The sequence below is a fragment of the Pongo abelii genome, chromosome 6 (genome assembly GCF_028885655.2).
Source record: "Pongo abelii isolate AG06213 chromosome 6, NHGRI_mPonAbe1-v2.0_pri, whole genome shotgun sequence".
Taxonomy (NCBI): Eukaryota; Metazoa; Chordata; class Mammalia; order Primates; family Hominidae; genus Pongo; species Pongo abelii.
In genome coordinates, this window is record NC_071991.2 from 100,320,547 (window position 1) to 100,345,241 (window position 24,695).

The 24,695-nt window shown below is 36.2% G+C and overlaps 1 protein-coding gene across 1 annotated transcript in view; it reads right to left on the reverse strand.

Moving 5' to 3' along the window:
* RELN (reelin) overlaps window positions 1-24,695 on the reverse strand; it is a 521,559-nt gene that overhangs the window by 173,621 nt on the left and 323,243 nt on the right. Inside the window, exons 12-16 of the mRNA XM_024250358.2 lie at window positions 18,964-19,115; window positions 11,711-11,823; window positions 10,166-10,374; window positions 9,284-9,412; window positions 7,881-7,990 (exon numbers count right to left, since the gene is read on the reverse strand). Coding sequence (XP_024106126.2) covers window positions 7,881-7,990; window positions 9,284-9,412; window positions 10,166-10,374; window positions 11,711-11,823; window positions 18,964-19,115 — 713 coding nt within the window. The remainder of the gene's footprint in view (window positions 1-7,880; window positions 7,991-9,283; window positions 9,413-10,165; window positions 10,375-11,710; window positions 11,824-18,963; window positions 19,116-24,695) is intronic.

A 24,695-nucleotide genomic window follows, 5' to 3' on the forward strand; every position in this document is an offset into this window, starting at 1 on the left:
TTGAATGGTCAGTTCTGAGATACTCAGACTCCAATATACTTAAATATTATTAATTCTTTTGTTAATCAGCAAAATTAATAATATACCAAATGGTGTAAAAGTGGTATTAAACTAATGAGAAATTCAAGATGCAATAAAACCTCATGTATTCAATTTTTTAGGCATAAGCAAATTTATAACCTGTTATCATTTTCTTCTCTGTCCTGTAGTCATTTCAAAGTATTTAAATAATTTTATTGTAAAATAAACTTTCCTGTAGCTTATGCTCCTATAAGCACTTAATATCTGCCAATTAACGGATGGAGTAATTCAAATTCAGTGAATTTCAGGCCAATGGAAAACTCTTGGTGATGGAAACTGCTGGTTTAGGAAGAGATAAGATAGCAGGCTGAGTCATTAAAGGTACTGGTTTCAGGTGTCAGATAATCCTGGCTTCACTCAGGAAATTCTGATAAGTAATTTATCCTGTCTAAGCCTCAATATTCCTATTCCTTAAAGTGGGATAATAATACTCCTTGGAGGAAATAATTAAAGAAACATATTACGTTTAGCATGGTACCCAGCACTATATGGTTATAATCAGCACCATACTGAGGTCAAGTATTCCTTGACACCCTCCAGTCCTTTTGCTTTGATGTGCTCCACTGTGCAACAAGGAACAAGAAAGGGGCTGGCTCCATTCTTCTTCAGCCTGGAAAAGCATATGGATTGTTTTCCCAGCACACTTGATTTTATGGCTGAAGGAACATATGCTCTAAGAGATAGGCACCCATGTCATAGTTCAAAAAGCCTCCATCATAAAAAATTCAACAATAAATTAAGACATTCCAAGTCAATGAAAAAAGTTGCAATAAGAATTTTATTGTCATCTCTTCCTGCTAATGATGAAGCCATTAGGACTCATAACAGGCTTCTTTTTTCCTAAGAGTGTGAATAGGATAGAACAGCTTTCTTCACTATTATCAGTAATACAGTCAAGTTGAAAAAATTTTTAAAATGACAAGAAACATACTTTGCTTTAGGACTTTCCATTTTGCTAAGATTTTCAGGGTGATTTCCAAAGTAATTTCTTTACACACTAGTAGAAGTTGACTCTGCCATGAAGGAAGACTATACCTAATAGAATTATGATATTGATCTGTTTTTCTCTATTTTTTTTCTGTGACATAATTCTGGAATTACATAGTGAAATGGGAGAGATTTCAGGTTTTTTTTTTTTTTTTTTTTGGCAAGTAAGCACACATTTCTCTTGGGAAGGAGTATGTGTCCTCTTCTTCCCTTGTAAAAGAAGCCAAAGAGTGGGTCCTGTTTCTGTGAAAACCTCACATAGAATGATAACAGAATTAAAGAGATTCTGCACCAGGTTTTGCATTCAACATACCTTGCTAACCATGTGCATTCCATATATCTTTACCCTTTCCCATTCTACTCAAAGTGTGATTCCACTCAAAGCATGGGAACTCAGAGGATGTGTAGTGAACACTTTCTGAGCTAAACTTGTGTTGTAACAGCCTTCTTTAGGAAATTGAAAGATTCTTTTCATAGGCTTACATGTGCTTCATTGCACTCTTAATTTTCTCACATACTTTTTCATTATTGGTTTCTAAACCACTTTGATGATTATCAAAGTAATAAAGGTTCATTATAGAATCCTTAAAAAGTGTGACAGCAAGAAAAAGTCACTCGTATTCTGCTATCTAGAGGCAAATGCCTACTCCCTAGAGCTAATGAACAGGTGCAATACTTAAAATGCTATGCAAAATGTTCCACCAATGAAAAAACTCCATTTTAACCCCTTCATCTTTAGATGTTTTTGCAAATTCACTATGTTTATATCCATATAACTCATAAGGTCTTTGAGGGTGGGCCTTCCATTGGTCTGCTTTTTGGATACATATTGGGAAATAATTCATATTGGTTCATCAGCAAATTATTTGTCTAAAGTTTTTCTCCAGTTTCAAGAATTTAGTCATTTCTCAATGTCTAAATTATTAAAAAAATAACAAAGACCTAATTAAGACATGGAAAATCAACATTAAACAAGGGTGTACATTTTCTCCATTTTATAGAATTGACCTCAAATCAGTGGCTATGCTAAATTTGCTTAGCTATTGACATTTTGTCCCTTCTCCTCTCTTTCTCCCTTTCTACTTACTTGTAGTATAAGCCTTCAGCCAACTTATATGCTCTCTGAAAATAGGAACGCTATTAATCTGCCTGTAATTAAAATAAGAAACCAAACAATCCGGCAGGGATTTACCATCTTGTCTCATGGCTTCTGAAAACTACAACTTCTGTTTGTAAATCCTTATTAAGGGTGTCTTCCTAAGAAACTGAATTTGTCAGCCTCCTTCTTTGGACTCTCAGCTTCCACGGTCTTTGGGGAGATGAGATCTTGCTATGTTGTCTTGGAGTACAGTAGTTATTCATAGCTAATCTTAAGATTAGCATGAGAAAAATGTCTAATTATCTGTAAAGAAAATTCCATCAGACTAACAGTGGAATTCTTAATAGAAACCTTATAAGCCAGAAGAGATTGGGATCCTATTTTTAGGTTTCTAAAGAAAAAAACTGTTAACCAGAAATTTTGTATTCTATTAGAATTAAGCTTCATAAATGAAGAAGAAATAGTCTTTCCCAGACAAGCACATGCTAAGGGAATTCATTACCACTAGACCAATCCTACAAGAAATGCTAAGGGAGTTCTAAACATAGAAATTAAAGATCAATACTCACCATCATAAAAACAAATGACAGTATAAAACTCACAGGTCTTATAAAACAATTACACTAACGAGACTGCAAAGCAACAAGATAACAATTAACATTATAACAGGAATAAAAACTCACATGTCAATATAGTTCTTGAACAGAAATGGATTAAATGTTCCATTTAAAAGATACAGATTGGCAGAATGGATTAAAAAACACAATCCAACCATACACTGCTTACAAAAAACCCCACCTATCTGGCAAAGACACTTACAGGCTAAAGATAAAGGGATGGAAAAAGATATTCCAAACAAACAGAAACCAAAAATGAATAGAAGCAGCTATACTTAATCTAAGATAAAACAGACTTTAAATCAACAAGAAAAAAATAAGACAAACTTATTATAAAATGATAAAAGGATCAATTCAACAAGAAGATATAGTAGCAATCCTAAATATATATGCACCCAACACTGTAACATACAGATTCACAGAACAAATACTACTAGACCTAAGAAAACAGATGGGGTGCAATATATACAATAGTAGTAGGAGACTTCAACATGCCACTGACAGCACCATATAGATCACTGAGACAGAAATTCAACAAAGAAACACTGGACTTAAATGGGACTTTAGAACAAATGAACCTAACAGACATTTACAGAATATTCTACCAAACAACCACAGAATATACATTTTTCTCATGAGTGCATAAAAGATTCTCCAGGACAGGCCATATGTTAGGCCACAACACAAGTCTCAATAAATTTTAAAAAATCAAAATCATATCAAATACCTTCTCAAATGACAGTAGAATAAAACTAGAAATTAATTCTAAGGGAAACTCTTAAACTATGCAAATACATGAAAATTAAACAACCTGCTCCTGAATGATCTTTGAGTTAATGACAGAATGAACACAGAAATTAAAAAAATTTTTGAAATGAGTGAAAATAGAGACATAACATAACAAAACTTCTAAGATATAGCAAAAGCAGTGCTAAGAGAGAAGGCTATAACCTTAAATTCCTACATAAAAAATAGATCACAAATTAACGACATAATATTGCACCTCAGGGAACCAGAAAAACAAGAATGAACCAAATCCAAAGCTATCAGAAGAAAATAAATAATGAAGAACAGAGCAGAACTAAATGAAATAGACACCAAAAACAAAATTCAAAGGATCAACCATATGAAAAAGTTGTTCTTTTAAAAGGTGAACCAAGTTGACTAATCACTAGCTAGACTAACCAAGAAGAGAAGAGAGAATATTCAAATAAGCAGAATAAAAAATGAAAAAGGAGACATCACAACTGATACCACAAAAATACAGAAGATAATCAGTGATTACTACAAACATCTTTATGTGCACAAACCAGAAAACCTAGAGAAAAATGGATAAATTCCTGGAAACATACCTCCTCCTAAGATTGAAGCAGGAAGAAATAGAAATTCAGAACAGACCAATAACAAGTAGTGACACTGAATTAGTAATAAAAAATCTCCCAACAAATAAAAACTCTCAGGACGAGACTAATTCACAGCTGAATTCTACAAGATGCACAAAGAAAAACTTATACCAATCCTGCTAAAACTGTTCCAAAAACTGAGGAGGGAATCCTTCATAACTCATTCTATGAAGTCAGTATAAACCTGATACCAAAGCCAGGCAAGGACACAACAAAAAAGGAAAACTGCAGACCAATATCCCTCATGAACACAGATGCAAAAATCCTTAACAAAATATTAGCAAACTGAATCCAACAGCACATCTAAAAGATAATACAACATGATCAAGTGGGTTTCATTCCAGGGATGCAAGGATGGCTCAACGTATGCAAATCAATAAATTTGATTCACCACATAAACAGTATTAAAAACAAAAAGCATAAAATGATCTTAATAGATGCAGAAAAGCATTTGATAAAATTCAGCATCCTTTCACAATAAAAACCCTCAACAAACTAGGTGTAGATGGAGCATATCTCAAAATAATAAAGGCCGTATATGACAAACCCAAAGCCAACATAATATGGAACGGGGAAAAAGTCAAAGCATTCCCTCTAAGAACTGGAACATGATGAGGATGCCCACTTTCACCACTCCTATTCAATATAGTACTGCAAGTACTATCTAGAGCAATCAGGCAAGAGAAAGAAATAAAAGGCACCCAAATTTGAAAATATAAAGTCAAATTATCTCCGTTTGGTTATGATATGATCTTATACCTAAAAAATCCTAAAAAATTCTCTCAAAGACTCCTAGATTTGATAAATGACTTCAGTAAAGATTCAGGATATAAAATCAATGCACAAAAATCAGGAACATTTATATATAATGATAATAAACAGAGGATAAAATCAAGATGTCAATCCCATTTACAATAGCTACAAACAAAATACCTAGGAATACATTTACACAAGGAGGTGAATGATCTCTACAAGAAAACTATGAAACACTGATGAAAAAAAAACTGTAGGATAAAAACAAATGGAGAAACAACCTATACTCATGGATTAGAAGAACCAATATCATGAAAATGATCACACTGCCCAAAGCAATCTACAGCTTCAATGCAAATCCTATCAGAATACTAATGTCATTTTTCACAGAATTAGAAAAAACAATCCTAAAATTCATATGGAACCAAAAGAAAGTGAATAGCCAAAGCAATCTTAAGTAAAAAGAACAAAGCTGGAGGCATCACATTACCTCACTTCAAATTATACTACAAGACTATAGTAAACAAAACTGCATGGTACTGGTATAAAAATAGACACATACATCAATGGAACAGAATAGAGAGCCCAGAATAATGCCACCTACAGACAGCCAACTGATCTTCAACAATGTTCAAAAAAAACATACACTAGGGAAAGAACACCCTATTCAATAAATGGTGCTGGGAAAATTGGATGGTCATTTGCAGAAGAATGAAACTGGACCCATACCTCTTTACCATACATAAAAATTAACTCAAGATGGAATAAATACCTAAATGTAAGATATGAAACTATAAAAATCCTAGAAGAAAACTGATATGGTTTGGATTTGTGTCCCTGCCCAAATCTCATGTCAAATTGTAGTCCCCAATATTGGAGGAAGGGCCTGGTGGGAGGTGACTGGATCATAGGGGTGGATTTCCCCCTTGCTGTTCTTGTGATAGTGAGTTCTCACAAAATTTGTTTGTTTAAAAGTGTATAGCACCTCCCCCTTCACTCTCTCTTCCTCCTTCTCTGGCCACGTAAAATGTGCCTGCTTCCCTTTGGCCTTCTGCCATGATTGTAAGTTTCCTGAGACCTCCTAGCCATGCTTCCTGTACAGCCCATGGAACTATGAGACAACTAAATCTCTTTTCTTTATAAATGACCCAGTCTCAGGTAGTTCTTTACAGCAGTGCAAGAATGGATTAATATAGAAAATCTAGGAAAAACTCCTGAACACTGGCCTAGGCAAAGAATTAATGACTAATAGCTCAAAACCACAGACAACAAAAAAACAAAAAGACAAAGGGGCTTTAATTAAGCCCAAAGTTTCTGCACAGTAAAAGAAATAATCAACAGAGTGAACAGACAACCCACAGATTGGGAGAAAATATCTGCAAACTATGCATCTGAGAAGGGACTAATATCCAGGATTAACAGCGAACTCAAACACCTCGACAAGAAAAAACATATAGTTCCGTTAAACAGTTGACAAAGGACATGAGCAAACAGTTTTCAAAAGAATACATACAAATGACCAACAGGTATATAAAATGCTAAACATCACTAATTATCAGAAAAATGCACATTAAAGCCACAATGAGATACCATCTTACACCAATCAGAATGGGTATCATTAAAAAGTAAAAAAATAACAGATATTGGTGAGGACGTGGGGAAAAAGGAAACTCTTACACACTTTTGGTGGGAATTTAAATTAGTAAAACCTCTGGAAAACAGTATAGAGATCTCTCAAAGAATGAAAACTAGAACTACCATTTGATCCAGCAACCTCACTACTGAGTATCTACCCAAAGAAAAAGAAATCAATATATTAAATGGAAACCTGCACTTGTATGTTTATTGCAGCACTGTTCATAACAGTAAAGTCATGGAATCCACTAAAATGTCCATTAATGGATGATTAAAGAATATGTCACACACACAAACACACCATGGAATCCTACTCAGCCATGAAAAAGCTGCAACATAGCTGGAACTGGAGGCCATTATCCTAAGTGATATTACTTAGAAAGTTGTATACCACATGCTCTCACTTATAAGTGGGAGCTAAATAATGTGTACACATGGACATAGACAGTAGAATAATAGGCACTGGAGGCTCAGAAAGGTGGGAGGGTGGAAGGGGGGTGAGGGATGATAAATACCTTGTACTCTATTTGGGTGATAGTTACACTAAAAGTCCAGACTTCACCACTATGCAATATATTAATATACAAAACTACATTTGTACCCACTGAATCCATAAAAATAAAGACAAAAACCAAAGAGTTGGTGATTAGTAACAAGTATAAGAAATGTACAGACATGCAACCCAAGAGCTTAAAATATCTTCTGTCATTGTCATAAGTGGTATCGACTTTAAAATGATGCAAAATTCCAAAAATTCACTTGAAAATGAAAGAAAGATAAAAGATTTAAAAAGGCATATATCCAAGTTTTCTTTCTATACTATTTTCTGAAAAGGAGGTAAAAGTTTCACTAGTTTTTTTAGAGATGATGTTTCCTTCTGTGTGATATCTGCATGTAAAAGAAAAGCATTCCAGATGTTGTGGTAGTTACTAAAAGAAGAGTGGGTCTTATTTAATACATGCAGTATAAGTATTTATGTTAATTTTATACAACATTCAAAGAAAATGTTAGGATATCCCTTGTCATCAACTGTGAATTTCAGTTTCAAGGTTTTATGCATTTTTTAATTTATGTATGTTGAAACATTCTAGCATCTAATACTGCTGACTTCACTGGCTTTTTTTTATTTTTCCTGATTGCACATCCCTGGGCTTCTAACAGAATGCAAAGGAGACATGGAAGAAAGGGTGTTTAATGAATTGCAAGACCATGACTTAGAAATGTGATTAAGTCTGTGCTGACGAACAAAAGCACAGGAAGACTCTACATCAATGGCATGTGATTATGATAGGCATAAACACTAACCATTATCAATTGCCCACATGTTTCCAAGGATTGGTCCTGTTTGTCTCCAGCGAATCCTGGTGTTCCGGGTTAGTGCTGCGTTAGGAAGCGGAATTGTTATTCGGTTCCACCTGCAAGAAATTTAGCACAAAACCATCTTCACAACTAAGTTCATATCTTTAGAATCTATTTTACATGGTTTTCATGTTCTGGCTTCTGTGTGCTTGGAAAAGCACTAAAGTTTACCAATAAACTCTTTAAATTCACTTGTGGAATTTGTTTGTATCTTTAAAACAGACATACAATTTGTAAAAACATCCACAGTATGCCAGAGTAATGGATTTGTTATTTTATATTACTTAAAAATTTTTAAAGTTTTAATTTATTGTTAGAGACAGGGTCTTGCTCTGTTGTCCAGGCTGGAGTGCAGTGGCACAATCATAGCTCACTGCAGCCTCAAAATTCTGGGCTCAAGCTATGCTCCTGCCTCAGCCTCCTGAGTAGGTAGGACTACAGAAGTATACTACCACCCCCAGCTAATTTTTATTTCTGTAGAGACAAGGTCTCATACTATGTTGCCCACACTGGTCTCAAACTTCTGACCTCAAGAAATCCCCTTATCTTGGCCTCCCAGAGTGCTGGGATTACAGGTGTGAGTCATCATACCTAGCCAATTTGTTCTTAATAGTGAGCGATATTTAGTTTTTATATATTCTTTTAAGAAATTTTTCCATCAATACGCAGACCTTAGATATTATCTTATGCTAGGCATCTGTGCAGAGATGTACTGCTAATTAGCATCAATTACTTTTTATTTTTTGTTCTCCCCTAGCCCTACACACGTTTAATAGGGGATAACAAAGAAAATAATTCCCAACTTAATTTTGCCATTCTTGCAAAGATTTTTACTATTCTCATAATGCTTATTCTGTAATGTGGCAAGTATTTTATATAATCATCTTTAATTCTCCTAATAGCCCCCAATGAGGTATATTATACCCTTAATTATACAGAAAAAAGTAGAAAGTCAGGGAGAGTAAATATGGTTACACAGAATGGAATCCAGGTCTAATTTCAAAACTTAACTTTCTTCCATTTTTTCTATGCTGCATTTCTCTATAAGTAGTGTAGCAATAAATCTTTTGGCAATAACCACAGAACTGCCATATAGAATTTAAGTTCATGCAGTCCAAAGTATAAGTCAAGTACATAAAGAATGAATGGCCTTACAAATTGTAATTGTAATCTTGCATCCAGTTTACCAAAGATACTATCTTTCTTTCTTTCTTTTTTACAAGACCACTTTTAAAGAGGTTAGGTTTCTTACCTATTATGACAAAAATGCTAATTTCAGGATTACTCATTGATTTTTATTCTGCAACATGGATTCAAGTATTTCAATATTTCAGAGAGAATGTACTCACCCACTGTAGTTTTCAGAGGAGTAGACAGTGCTGTGGGGGAGGTGGGGTCCAGCACAGATCTCAGGTAAGCATTCAGTGTGAAGGAGGGACCAGGAACGCCCATGGTTGGTAGAAAACTCTAAGCTGACACTAATAAAACCAGAACAAGCACACACAAAAGGTGGGGAGGGTAAAGATAACAAATAAAGTGAAATTTTCAACTCTGGTTAAGTACATTAAACAACTGTAAAAACTGTGTAAAATGTTTTAAAGATGCTGTTTCCTAAATGATTGTTTTCTCTTTCACTAAAGTCTGACCAGCTTTCAAAGGGCAATCAGTTAAATTACTGCTATAAACAATGTTTTAAAGGCAACAAATGGTAACTTGAGTTTGTGTTCTTGAGTTTGATAGGTGGCAAGGCAATTACCATGTCTCACACTGTCACTTCATCCTGTGAATCTGACACTGACAAAATTCTTAGAAAAAATACGAGCAACACTTGGGCAAGTGAAACTGAGAAGTCATAGCTCTTGAAGTGCTAATTGATTTCCATGCTTATTATTAGCGGGTCACCAGCCGACAGGAGGTCAAGCTTTTTTTCAGTTGCTTTTTTTTTTCTCTCTTAGCAATCTGTTGTAATGGATGGTTGCCACAGCACATGCAAACACCTCTGATACCTAAGATCAAGCTCTTAGAATGAAGCCATTCCTACTTGAAATCTATCCAATCATACCCCTCATATTAATTGAAGAACTTTTCTTTTGGGAAAAGTGTGTTATTTCATCAATGAGTATTTTACTTAAAATCCAGTTAAAACTCTACCTAGAAACTACCTCTTATTTAATAGCCAAATCTGCAAGCTCATTTTTAGTTTTGCACACTTACAAAATAGGGCTTCCTACCTGTTACCAGGCTGATGTGTTCCACATCCCAGATTGATGGAAAACTGTATCATGTGAGACATTGTAGAAGGTAGAACAGGCAAGACATGGAAAAAGTCTACAGCCCAGACATTCCTATTATGTCCTTCATGGTTCTTTTGCCTGAGACAAAATTTGGTAGCAGGAATCTGAAGTTCAGGATTGATGACCACAGAAACCAAAGACGGAACCTTTCAAACAAAGGAGACCAGAATCACTCATAATCCTTTCTATGCTAGTCCATGTAGATTCTCCTAGTTTTGACCTAGCAAACACCATGTACACAACTGCCATTTATTAAGCACCAGGAAATATCCTTTGTGTTGCATTTGTTATTTCATGAAGAAGATGCTATCCTCAAGGAGCATTCAATTTAGTGACTCAGAATTCCTCCTGTGCACGAGATGGGGGCCTCTGTGTGTGTTTGATCAGGCTCTCCCTGCCTGAAGATAAACTGATATAAGGTCTTTAAGAGTTATCTAAGCATATGCATTCATTTTACTTAATTAGCACAAAACAAAGGCAACTTGACATTTATACTTTATCATCAGTCCTCTTTGAAAGTGGATTGGTATCATGCTAAGGGCTTTCCAAACAAGTATTGTGAAAATAGGACAGAAACAACCAGAGCCAATGAGTCAATGCGTTATAACTTACAAAGCTGATTTGATATGAGGCATGAAGATGACCAGGGCAGGTGTAGTTCTACCTTGCCACTGCTGGAAATATAGTCTTTTATGAAATCCCAAATGGTATAACTTGGGTTACCCTTGCACGTGGAATGTGCTGGATATTCACTCTGGTTGTTTCCCATTCTAACCTTGATGTTTGTTTTGTCTTTCTAACTTAAACCCTGAAATGCTAGATGTTAGCTGTGTTTAAGCTTTTAAAAGTACTTAGGGTACCATCAGTGCAAAGAAAAGGCTAACTAATAATGAGCATGTGGGTATGGCCTCAGCACAAACAAATCTACTTTTACAAAAAATAATTTTACACTTTATGACCAGCATCTCACATAATTTTGAAAATGTTTGCAAATAACCAGAGCTAACACCTGTTCTATATCCAAAGGGTAAAGAAAAAAGGCCAACCTCAATCGGTAGCTCTAATTAGCAAAGAAAAAAGCAAAGGTAATAATAACCTGTGCTTCTACAGTGTCTTCTACCTAGGAGATCTCAAAATGCTGGACAAATACTCATTATGACTGACAGCAAGTGCATGAGGGGGCATAATTAGAGCTACATTTAGGGCTTTCTTGGGGACAAGAATAACTGTCAGAGTATTGGGTTCTGCCCTACTGTCTGATGGACTGTAATTCACTCTTCCTTCCTGATAACTCATTTTTCATTTTATTAGGAAAAAATATGAATGTTAAAATGTCCATTTCTCTTTTAAAGAAACCTGGCGACCTCTGGCCTGCCGGAACAGGGATGTATCTTCTGTATCTGGAGTGCTTTGTGGTTTTGACTTGGGCTTGTCCAGGGTGGTCTGAGGTGGTCTATTTGCCACACAGACTGGCATGTGTACCTTATATGAGGAATAGGAAAGGGTATCCAGTGCTATGTGCTCTTTTCTTCCTTCAATTTTTGCATACAGGATTATGTCATTTTCATGAGAATTTCCAGGGTCACAAATTCCTCCTGCATAAAACAAAAATTTTAAGTTGTTAGTACCAACTAGCATCCATAAACATATCAAATATAGTGTTAAATTTCAGAATAAAAAATCATTATAGTACCCAGATGTCACTTAAGAATAACCCTAAACAAAGGTAAACAGACTGAAGGAAATAATTTATAACGATAGTTCAAGTAGGCCATGCTAAAGATCAAAGACTTGACATTTGTGAAAGCCAAAGTAGCTATTTGCTTCATGAAATTACTCAAATAATTGTCTACTTTAAGCAGCAACTACACGTCCATGTTGTAAGCCACATTAAAAAGATGTGCTCTGCTTTTTAATAAACTGTTATTTCCTTAATTTGAGGTTTTTATGACCAAAGTTCAGAACCTGTTGGTTATGGTTTTAAAACAAGGGTGATGACTTCCTGCATCAAGGAATTCTGAAGTAGTGTTAGTCAAACTGTTGCACATAGTATCTTTAATATTTTAGCATATTATTTGTACTTTAAATGCAATTTGTTTTACATTTTTCATTTTTATATTTGGTACCTCATTTGATTGTTAGAAGGTAAATAGAGTGTTTTATTCTCTATTACTCTACTTTATAGTCATGGAAAACAACATGCCATTGAAGCTGAAGAGCAATTAAGATCATCCTGATGATGGCACTGAACGACAGAGCAGGTACTTGAAGCTAAGATCATGTAACTAACCAGTAGAAGAGCCAGGGGTACATGTATGTCTTCTAACCTATTATTTTCATGACTGCATTCCATCAATAACTCTTTTTTAAATATTTTATTTTGTAGAGACGGGGTCTCCCTATGTTGCACAGGCTAGTCTTGAACTCCTGGGCTCAAGCAATCCTCCTACCTTTGTCTTCTAAAGCATTGAGATTGTAGGCATCAGCCACCACACCCAGCCCCAGTCAATAATTCTTGCTACTGTTTGCTTCTATCAACTGTCTGTATAACGTGAATATTAAAGGATGACATGTCTAACTAGAAGACTCTCTTAATCCACCATTATCCTTCATAATAGTACCAACCAAAACAGCTGGGACTATGGGCATGTACATGTATTTCCTGGCAAATATTCTATCCCTAAGTCCCCACATTTATAACACTAACTTTTCTTTTATTATTATCTTTTTAAAAAATTCCTTCAGTTCCTAAATCAACCACCATCAATGCTAATTTTTATCTACAGGCAACTGCTGTTGCTAATACTCTCTGGTGACATTAAAACAACATCAACATTCTAGAATAAAACTACCCTCTGAGAGTTAATCTAGTAAAATACACAAATAATGGCTGAGACTCAGCATCTGATATTAAATAAACTAAGAAGAAAGTGTCAGTTGTTTGTAAAAGCCTGGGTCAAACTCAACCTGAGTAATTGGGTCTGATCTTGGGGAGAAATGACTGATATGCGACATTAAGCGGGAAAGCTAGAACTGAATTAGTACAATAAACTTCATGAACAATAGAAGGAATATTAGACAAAAGTAGATATCAGAGGGCAAGACTTTCATAGGATGTCCATACACTAGGTAGGAATAGAGAAGTCCTTAATGACCAAGGCAAATCTTGAGGATTCATTTGCAAAATGTGTCCCACAGTGGAACAGGATGCATCAGGCTATCATAGTTCTGGAACCACTGCCATTAAAATTACTGGGTGATATATATCTTTTTTGATCCCATAAACATTGATTATTCCCTCATGCTTAGCAGTTAAATTTCCATAGTCTATTGATGAGAATTATGATTTGTTCATAAGCCTCCTCTGAGCTTAGAGCATGAGTCAGTCTCCCATATGTCAGCTCTGGAGTAATTAAGAAAACTCATTTTCTGAATCTATAAACCTGAGACCTGCACAGTTGACTGCAGTAACCTCATTAAGGTCACCTATGAGGCCCATTCTGATTGGCCAGGTGTCTTCTCTATATGACACATCTTATTTCATCTTCCGCAATGCAACAACTTTTGATGATCTAAATTAATAATTTAAATAACAGATGATTTATATTTGGCTTTGAAAATACACTATTGGAATTATGTTGTGCAAATATTCTTAACTAAATTCTCCTAGGTGAATTCTAAAATTATTTGGCATATCTGAGTATACATCAGTTGGAAGCAACCCAGGAAGTTGGCCTGATGGCAGAAAAGCTAGTGTCTGACTTGAAAACTAAGCCCTTTAAGACAAACTGGAGAGGGCTGTAGGAATCTGGGGATGAGCCTGTTACTAGAGTTTCTAGCTGAGCCAGGGAAGGAGAGAGTTTAGCACACATTCTCACCCCATTGGTGTGCTCCTAGAACAGCTCAGTTTATGGGATAGCAGGGAGTTACAGGGTGAAGCCATGGTCTGAAAGGTTTTACAAGTAGATCAAATTTTCCAGCTCATGACACACTGATTTTATGTTTGAGTCATTTGTGAGAAAATTGCCCAATAATTTTGTTTATTCCCAAGGAAATTTGTGGGTTTTTCTTTTGACAAAGAGTTGATGTTGCAAATGGTGGTTGGTACTGTCTGGATCAGGGTTTCTTTTGGAGCCAGACTCCTTCAGTACTATTAATAATAACATAAGGGTAAAAATGCCTACTTTTCATTAGGTACTTACTATGAACCATGCACCATGTAAAATCAAGTACAAGCATTATCTCTTTTCATCCCCTAACAACATTTTCAGGTAAGAATTAATATAGATACACTTTGCTGATAGTGAAACAGAGGCCAAGAAAGGTTATATAATGTGCCCATAGTCCCAAAGTAAAGCATGTCTTTAATATTATTCTGTTTGACTTCAAACCTTTACTACCACTCAATAGGTAAGCCTTGGAGGATGGTTTTTGCAAAGCATTAAAATCTGGCATGCTACATAAGTTAGGCACATGTAATTTGGCATATAATAAATATTTACTGGATCAGGTAATTTGAACTGAAAATGGAGAAGTCAGGTATGGTGACAATGTATATCTTATCCTAATAATGTTTACTGTTCAACAACCTGTGGAGAAAAATCTTATGATTTTGATATTTATATCATATATTCAAGCATTTCCTTACATACTTCAGTGTTATGATAAATACAGCTACTAAAGCCATTCTAATTGATGGTCTCTGGAGAAAAAATCCATGTGAAAATGAAATTCCTATTAGAACACAGAACTTTCAAATTGAGTATATATATATATAATAATTATATATTAAGGATTTACCAAAAAAGGACAAAAAAGGTGAATAATCACAGGTAGTGTGGGTTTAGTGCACCATACCTAATGACGCAGGCACTGAACTATCAGTTTTCTCTAATTTCATTAATCTGTTTTCTGTAACTTCTCTCTGCTCTCTTAAGAACTGTTCATGAACTGCATCTGCCCCTCAGAGACAACTGAAACACACTTGAGAGCCACACCCAGCCCAGAACGGCAGAAGAAAAAAGTCCTAAAGGAGCCAAGACTTTAAAATGATGACAGATTTTATCTGAAAGATTCTTCTGGGAGCAATTTATAGTTCTGTGAAGTGTCAATGACAGCAGCTTCTACAGGGAGATATGGATTCTTCTTCAGCTTCATAGCCTTTGGCACCTTGTGGAAAGGTGTGACTGAGAGGCATCTTGTACAGAAATTAAGGTTCAGGAAGATTTCAATAAAAACAAACGGGGCAGTCAGTTTTAAAATATTTTAAATATTGTTTTAAGTCATTTTTAAAGAATAATAATAGGCAGTAAACTGTGTTGTGCTGCCCTAATTGCAGTAAAAATTCAGAGAAAAGGGTACAATGTAAGCTAAAAGAGCTGGGCATATAGCAGATGCCTAGTAAATATTCGTTAGAGGAACAATAAACAAATACATGAATGAGTTGATGTCTGTTAGGTTATTTTTTGTCTAATTCACTGCATTCTGTTTCTAAGAACAGTGCTCTATACTGGTCCTCAATGAATGTGTTGAATATGTGAATATATGAATGAAGGAAATAGACATTGAATTGAACTTTGAAAGTTGAGCAAGTTTTCCAGAAATACGCTTACAGCAGACTGATATGAACCAAGGGCAGAACATATAGTCAGGGCCTGAGAGGGAGAGAGTGTGATGTAGTCCAGATTAACAATCAGTCTGATTTTCCTAAGGTACTGTATTTAGTGAGGGGCTACTTATAACTATCTCATCCTAAATCTCTTTCCATATGGCTTTATTTCCCATCAGCCAACAAAGTTTTAAAGTATTTTCTGTAGGTCCAGTCCCATCCTATCTATCCTGCCCTTATCGTATCCTACCATATCCCATCGTACCATAACCTACCCTATCCTTACTCTACCCTATGCCACTCTACCTTATCCTATCCATCTATCCTATCCTAAAAACACTTTTCCTGGGTGCTGCTGTTTCCTCAAGATCCGGCCTCCACTTTTTTTTTTCTCTCTACTGATAAAACTCTTGAAGTAGCTGTCCTCCTCTTTCAGTGACACATTTTTATTTTTATCTCCACCTATTATACTTGGGCTTTCCAGGAACCACACCATTGGGAAAACTCTCTCCAAAGTCACTGGTGGCCTCTCAGCCCTTATCCTGGTTGATCTCTCTGTCTCTATGTGGCATTCCTTACACTGTTGATCATCTCCCTGCCATCACCCCCGAACTACTGTCTTCCTTCCTCCTGTAGGCTCCAATGACACCTTCCACCCACCTCTGTTTATGTTCTTTCTCAGTCTCCTTTACTACTATTTTCCCCTCCACCTATACCTAGATGAGGATTCTCCCTAAGAATTGTTTGTCTTATGCTACCTTCTGTTTGGGAGAACACAGCAGTTCTCGTGGTCCAGTTATCACCTGCATATGGATGATTTTCGAATCTGATTCAAATCCTGAATAGAACTTCTCCCTTCATATGGCATTCCAGAAACCTGATCTTACCATTAGTAACATCAAAATATTCTATTCCACACTTACTGTCTTATACACATATTTCTTTTCTAAATCTAGCAACCCTGCCCTAACTGATCTCTTGCCCTTTAATTTCTGATTATTTCAATCTTCCATCATACTCCTGCTAGAATTACCTTTCTAAAACACAGGTGATAATGTAATACTGAACTAACAGGAATTTTCTGATAGCTCCATACTACCTAGAGAAAGAAAATTCAAACTCCTTAGTAGGAATTAAAGAAAATCACTACTCTGGCTCCAATTTGCTTTTCTAGTTCCATCTTACGTGCTTCCATTTACCTACATTGGGAAAATCACCCAGCCCCAAACATATCACATACCTTTATTCTTGTGTCTTTTTTTCATAATGGCTTAGCTTGGAATTCTCTTCCTTAAATTTAAATCATGCCCATCCTTCAGGGGTGAGTTCAAATGCCATCTCCTTCATGCAGCTTTACCCTAATCTCTCCACTGCAATTACAGCTTCCTCTATATTCCCATAGCATTTCATTCCATTACAGCACACTGCATTCTACCTTATAGTCAGATGGTACTTGTGGGTGGGAACTCTGATTAATTTTTATATCAATAACAACAGAGATATACTGAGTCTAAATATTTATTTGGCATTGTTTTGAGTGCTTTTCATACATTAACTCATTTGACCAGCAACTCTGTGATTTAGGTGACATTATTCTCCCCATTTGTATTCTCCATACATCTTAGCTTAAGGCTCTATATTCAATAGGCATTCCTTACTGTTTTAACTGAATGAAGAGGCTTTTACTTGGGATAATGTACTTCTTTGGGCTCATTCAAATCAATTCCCCATCATAGTCAATACTGTTTTAATTCATTGATTAATAATATGCTTTGTTCCAGAAAAAATTAAAGATTACTTAATCTCTTATATAAAGACAATTATATAAAGGAACTTATATAATGATGACTTAGTCTCATATAAATCACCAAATATGGTTAATTTATTATAATAAAATCAAAATATAGTATGAAATATGCTGTGTCAAAAGTGGGGAAAAGGGAAAAAACTTAAATTAGGCTGGCATACTAAATGTTTATTACAACTTTTTTGGAAGAGGGCTGAAGGTTTTCCAGGAATCCCTTTTGATAAAATGAGAGCCAGTTTGAATTCCAATTATGTAAAGAAAATGAGCTTGGGCCTTTAAATATACAAACCAGTTCAGAGTGAAGGTGAGGTTATCCTTAAATGTGAGATTACATTACTTCATTTTATATGCACAATTTCTCTGTTATCAAACAGATCATTATGGAAAATGAGTTAGCATCACATAGGTAATATGCTTGAGAGCATGATACAATCTGAGGTTTCCCATGCAACCCTGAGCTGTATGATTATCAAAAAGGTGAAGTGAGGAATACGAGAGAAATAAATCGTCAGTGCTGAAGTCAGACTCAGGAGACCTGTTTGTCCTGATGAACTGACATCTTTGCTAGTAAGTTCAAAGGTAGACAGTGTTTATTTCCTGTTTCACTTCCAGATGTTGCCTGTGCTTTTCCAGTCACTCAACAAAGAAGGCATGTGACACCTACTCACATTTCTGGAATGACATCAGTGAGAGAATATGTAACTGTGGCTCTTGTTGACTAAAAGGATTAACTTTGGAGGTCACAAAGTTCAACCCTCTAACTCCTTTTTGGGTAATTTTCCAACTATCTTTATTTGCTCTACAATACTTTGAAGAAAACTATAACTTATGAACACATGTTTTTCTTAATGTGTTTGCAAACATATTAGAAAATAGAGAGTATTATTAAAGTATTAAGCTAAATTTCTCAGCTTCCTACTACAAAAGAGTTATGCAATGACGAGATAGTCATGAAAACAAAGGCTCACCTTGATGACTATTTTTGGGGGGAAGCTAGGAAAAAGAAATCGCTTTGTTTTAGCTTATCTCTCATTGTCTTTTCAGCTATGACCATGGAGGGAGAGGTGGAAGGAAGGTATTATGGCATTTCTTCTTCAGGCCTCATCATGGCAAGCCATGACCAGATCTCTTTAGGCTGGCTCCAGCGGGGCTGGCCTGAAACACGGGGGAGTACCACAGGCTTCTGCTCTGTCTGGAGAGCTCACATTTCATGAATTTTCATTTTATGTAGTTGACAACAAACAATCTTACTTCCTCAGGAATAGGTGCTGGCCTAGGATTTGCCCCAGGGTGAACAAAGTTTGCGCAAAATGTACTTACCCATCACAAAGTAAAACCTCAGGTTCCCATAACCGGTAGTGTCCATGGATGGAGTGCATAATTTCCTCTCTCCATCTTTGAGGAAGACCATTGATAAGCCTGATTCTATTGTTCCACATTCCGTACCAATGACAGCTCCCAAGACATCCCATCTAAAAAAAAAAAAAAGGGGATTAAGAGTTAGAGTTAGAATATTAAGCCAAATCTTCATAAAGCATAACATTTTGTTTTTAGTGAGGGACACTTACTTACTTAGTAATGAATAATTCTGAAATAAAGATATGGCACTTTATTTAGGTAATGAATAAACTTTAAACACAAATTTTAGGTAGTGAATACACTTTAAACGCATTACATTCACAGTTATAGTTTTCCTGTAGAGGGATGAATTTAATCAGTCTTGTATATGGTGTATCTACTTGTGATCACAGCCATGCTCCAGACTGAGATACTTTTCATTCTTTAAGTACTTATAGTTGAGTTGGGAAATCAATGAACTAAGGAAACAGTGAATTATAAAAGACAGACTCATAATATAAATACTTGTATGATGTTTTACATATTGAAAATAGTAATAAAATGAAAAGTCATGAGAATTGGCAAAAGTCTAGCAAGTTTTCAAAAAGGAGATGGGATTTAAACTGGGTCTCATCAAACAGGTAATTGGATACGTAGAAGAGAATAAAAATAGCTGGCTTTTATTGAGTGCTAAGTACCTGGCCAGATCCTTTTCTAGGGCCTTTACACATTAAAGTCATTTAATTCTCACAGTGACCCTATGAGATAGTCACCATTACTACCCCAATTTTAGATGAAGAAACTGAGATGAAGAGAGGTTAAGGATGACTAGCAAAGGAAGAGGACAGTATTCAAACCCATGCAGTGTGACTCCAGAGCCTATGCTCTTACCACAGTTGCATAATGTGTTGACGAAATCACGAGTATAGGCTAAGAAATGGGAATGACGAGAGGGCACGGTGGCTCATGCCTGTAATCCTAGCATTTTGGGAAGCTGGGGCAGGTGGATCACGAGGTCAGGAGATCGAGACCATCCTGGCTAACAGGGTGAAACCTCATCTCTACTAAAAATACAAAAAAATTAGCTGGGTGTGGTGGTGCATGCCTGTAGTCCCAGCTACTCAGGAGACTGAGGCTGGAGAATGGTGTGAACCCAGGAGGCGAAGGTTGCAGTGAGCCAGCTGAGATCTGAGATCGCACCACTGTACTCCAGCCTGGGTGACAGAGCAAGACTCCGTCTCAAAAAAAAAAAAAAAAAAAAAAAAAGAAATGGATGACACTATTAACAGTGCAGAAATCAATAGACCTTGGTGGAGGATGTGTGTTGGGGAAGAGTAAAAAATACATTTTAATAGTACAGTAGAACAAATCCATGGAGAGTTTGGAAAGAGGGGAATTCAAACTCTATTTAGTAGACACTCAGTGATATTTCTAAACTGCGTATATGATTACATCTCTCCTTTGTTTAAAGTCTTTCAGGGGCTCCCCCATTGCTATCTGGACAAATTCCAAGTTCCTTAATGCAGAATACGCAGTCCTTCTTGGCCTGGCCCAAGAACATTTCTAGCACAATCTCTCGCCTTGTACCATGTCTCTTCTGCCTTGTACCCAAACTCTTTTGCCATATAATGTGAATTCAAAGTCACTAAAACATTCTCTGTCAGCCCTCTGAATCTTAACTTATTGTCTATCAAACAAACTCAGGGTCATTCTTCAAGATATCCTTGAAATATCAAACACCTTTCTGTACAGTCTTTCCCAAACTTCCTGGCTCCTCCTATACAGCCCCACCACTCCATCTCAGACTCAGTTAGATTCTTCCTTTGTGAACTCATTTCTCACAGTACACTGCCATTGTTCCTTTGCTTGCCTTTCTTTATCCCTAATATGTCAGCTCCTAAGACAGGATCTGCATCTTATTTTTGTGTCCTTAGATCCTAGCTCAGTGTTCAACACCCAGCAGATCCTCAATAATTTTTATTGAGTGATGGCAGGATTAAGGGATTCCATCTTCAGAAAATAAATGAAATCTGTAGAGTGCCCTGACTGTATCCCGTCCTCACTTTCCTCTGCTTTCTCTAGTCACATCCTTGCTCTATCCTCTGAGACAATTCATGCCATTAGCACGAATTGGCACGAACTGGAAAGCAGCCTTTCCAATTGGCACATTGGAAAGCACCCTCTTCTGCTCCTGACCACGTGTCAGGCAGGTCTGACCGCCACTTCCATTCAAAGTCCCCTTGTACTTGTACTTAATGCCTATTGCTACTATTGCTCCCAGGCTTAGGCTTTGGTACTGAATCAACTTACAGTCATAGCTCTGATGGTTCAGCCTCCTCTTCCCGTTAGATATTTGCTACACCATCTGCCTGTCTAGATCCAAGCCCTGCAATGACCACTTGGTCTTTAGCTTCTCTGTTAGCCTAGGTTCTAGACACACACTTTAAATGCCCAAAATATTCAGAGAGGTTTTCAGGTTTAGATCTCTTTTAAAGATTCACAGGCCTAAATGAATGGTCTTATATAGAGGCCTGACCTCGATGCCCCCAAGTGCCTCTCCCCTTACTCATACTCTTTCTCCACTCTTGCTACCAGTCTGTCTGATTCCTCTTTCCTCGCCTTTTCAAGGCGGACCCATCTGTTGCTACACAAGTCCCGGTTGTGTCAGTGAGAAGCGAAAAACAAATTAGAAGGTCAAAGACAGCTCCATGGTTAGGGGAACAGGTATTTACAGCACACCACATTCAAGAGGACTCTGAAGCTAGTCAAACAAAAACTTTGCAATACATGTTGGCTATAACAGAAGTCATAAACTGGTGTTTGGGGGAATGACCATAAGCTTTTGATAGACATTTAGGTCATTTCTATCTTTTTTGTTATTATTAACAATGCTACATAAAAGGTCCTTGTGTGTTTACATATGCATGTGGGAGTTTCCCTATCAGCTTTTCTTAACTGGTGTCTGTGAGAGAAATGAGTCCTAATGCCCCAAGGCACCCATTATAGTAGTGAATTGCTTTTTCTCCTTTATATCTAGAATCGCAGGTGCACCTGCTTTAGGAGAACTGAGGACGTAGCCAGATCATTTTCTGTGTTCTGGGGTTATCACAAAGGAATCTCTGCTGAGAAAGGCTGGTAGAGTATATATTTGGAAGTGGAGTTGCTGGGCAATGTGGTACTTCATTGTTGCTCTTCAAAATGGTTGGATAAATTTATGTTTCCACCAGGAGAGTAGAAGGTTCCTGTTTCCCCACAAGCTTGCCAACACTTCGTTTTGCCAAGCTTTTAAAATTTGGCCTATTAGATGATTATGAAATTTTATCTCACCTTTGCATTTACATGATTAGTAGTGAGGCTAAATATATTTTCATGTTTATTGGCCAGTTGGGGTTACTCTTATCTTGAGTTGCCAATTTATGTCCATTTTGTATTAGGATTGCTCTTTTATTTCTCTCACTTTCTTATGATTTGAATTATTTATATATTCCAGGTAGTAATCTTTTCTTGGCTATCTGTATTGTACCTTTTTTCACTTTGTTTATGTGTTGTTGGATGTATGGATGAGTTTTAATTTTAATATAATAGAATTTATCTATCTTTTCTCTATGCTTTGTGCCTTTTTTATCTAATTCTCCCTTACCCTCAAATCATAGAGATACTCGTCTATATTTTCTTCTAAAAGTTTTAAAGCTTTGCTTTTCACATTTAGGTGGTTTTAATGAACCTGAAATTGATTTGAGGTAAGGAATGAGTTTGAGATCCAATCTGGTTTTTTCTATATAGACAGCCATTTATTCCAGAACTGTTAACCATTGGCCCTAATTATTGGTAATGCCACTTCTGTCACATAACAATCCCCTATAAACGTGAGTCTGTTTCTACAACGAACTCGTCTTTTTTCCTCTATTAGTCTATATGTCCATCTCTGTGTCCAAACCAATTTAAATATCATACATATGGTATGTGTATGTATACATATATATAATCTGTACACGTAAAATAGCTCTTGATAGCTGAGCTCCCTCTGTCCCTCAGCCACACCTTTCACTTCTTCACAATTGTCTTGGCTACTCTTGCCCTTGTTAACTCTTCCTAATCAATGTTAGAATCACTTTGTTGAGTTCTATTAAAAACCCTACTTGGATCTCGACACGAATCTGATGTCTCTTTAGTTACTGATAAGAAGTTATCTATTGAATTGTTGCTCCTTTGTAAATAATCTGTCTTTCTCTCTGGTTGCTTTTTGTCTTTGGTATTCTAAAATGTTTCTGCAGTGTATGTAGGTATAGGTTTATTTATTCTATGGAAACTTGGTGTACCTTGTCAGTTTGGGGATTCAAACCTTTAATCAGGTGTGGAAAAATGTAAGTCACTATCTTTTCAAATATTAACTATCCTCTATTCATTCTATATTCTTTCTGGAAATTCTATGGGACCTGTATTGAAATGTCATATTCTATTCTCCATGTCTCTCACTCTCTCATTAATCTTTATTTCTTTTTATATTGCATTATGTGTTTTTTTCTCAGATCTGTCTCTAGTTCAATATACTAATTCTCTCTTCAGTTGTTTCTATATTTTTATCTTTATAGTTAATACTTAATTTCTATCACTCTATTTTTCATTTTAAAAAGTTTTCTTTGATTATTTTTTATTTTTATTTATTTATTTATTTTTTTTTGAGAAATGGTCTTGCTCTGTTGTTCAGGTTGGAGTGCAGTGGGGCAATTCATGGCTCATGGTAGCCTTAACATCTCGGGCTCAAGCGAACCGCCCACCTCAGGCTGTCCTCAGAGTAGCTGAGACTACAAGGAGGCACCACCATGCCCAGGTAATTTTTGTATTTTTCCTTTTAGAGATGGTGTTTTGTCATGTTGCCCAGGTTAGTCTGAAACTCCTGGGCTCAAGCAGTCTACCGATGTTGGCCTCTCAAAGTGCTGGGACTACAGGTGTCAGCCACTGCGCCCCACTTCTTTGATTCTTTTTAATATTTGCTTGTTCTTTTCTATAGTACCCTCTTCTTTCAAAATGACTTAGATTAAAACAAATCTTTTAAATCATTTAATCATATTTATCTCATATCTCTCTGTTATCTCAATTGGAATGCACTTATTCTTCTGTTTGTCATATCTGATGACTGTCCTTTTTGGTGAATCATAAAATCACATAGATCACAATTCTTGTTGTGAGCTCATCTTCAGTGGACTTATTTCCAGTGTTAATTTTACACACTTTGTGTAGAAGAAATATTTTTACAAAGGGGTTTTGCATTTGCGTTTGTGAGCATCTTGGAGGTTCCCTGGTCCTGAATTTCTTTTTACATTAATTCCTCAGTTTAGAATTTTCCCACCACCTGGGTGGAATGAATGTGAATTTCACATTTGTTTGGAGTTTCCATTCTTCTGGGAGATTTTTTTTTTCACTCTTGAATCAATGAGAGAAGCTGTTATCCTAATTACTTCTTTATGGAGAAGGAGCTCTTCAGGGTCCCATATTTATACAAGAGTATCAGTTCTGTCATCTGCCAAAGATCCTGTGTGAGTATTTTTAACTCTAATTTTCAGCCTTCGATTACATATGTTCAGTCCATCCTGAACTGCCTAAGTTTCAGCTAAAGGCTTATTATTCAGGTTTTTAATTTCCCTTTGTTTTAGGTATCTGCTCATTTCCTCCCCTATCCTAGGGCTACATATTGAAGAAAATTATCATACTTG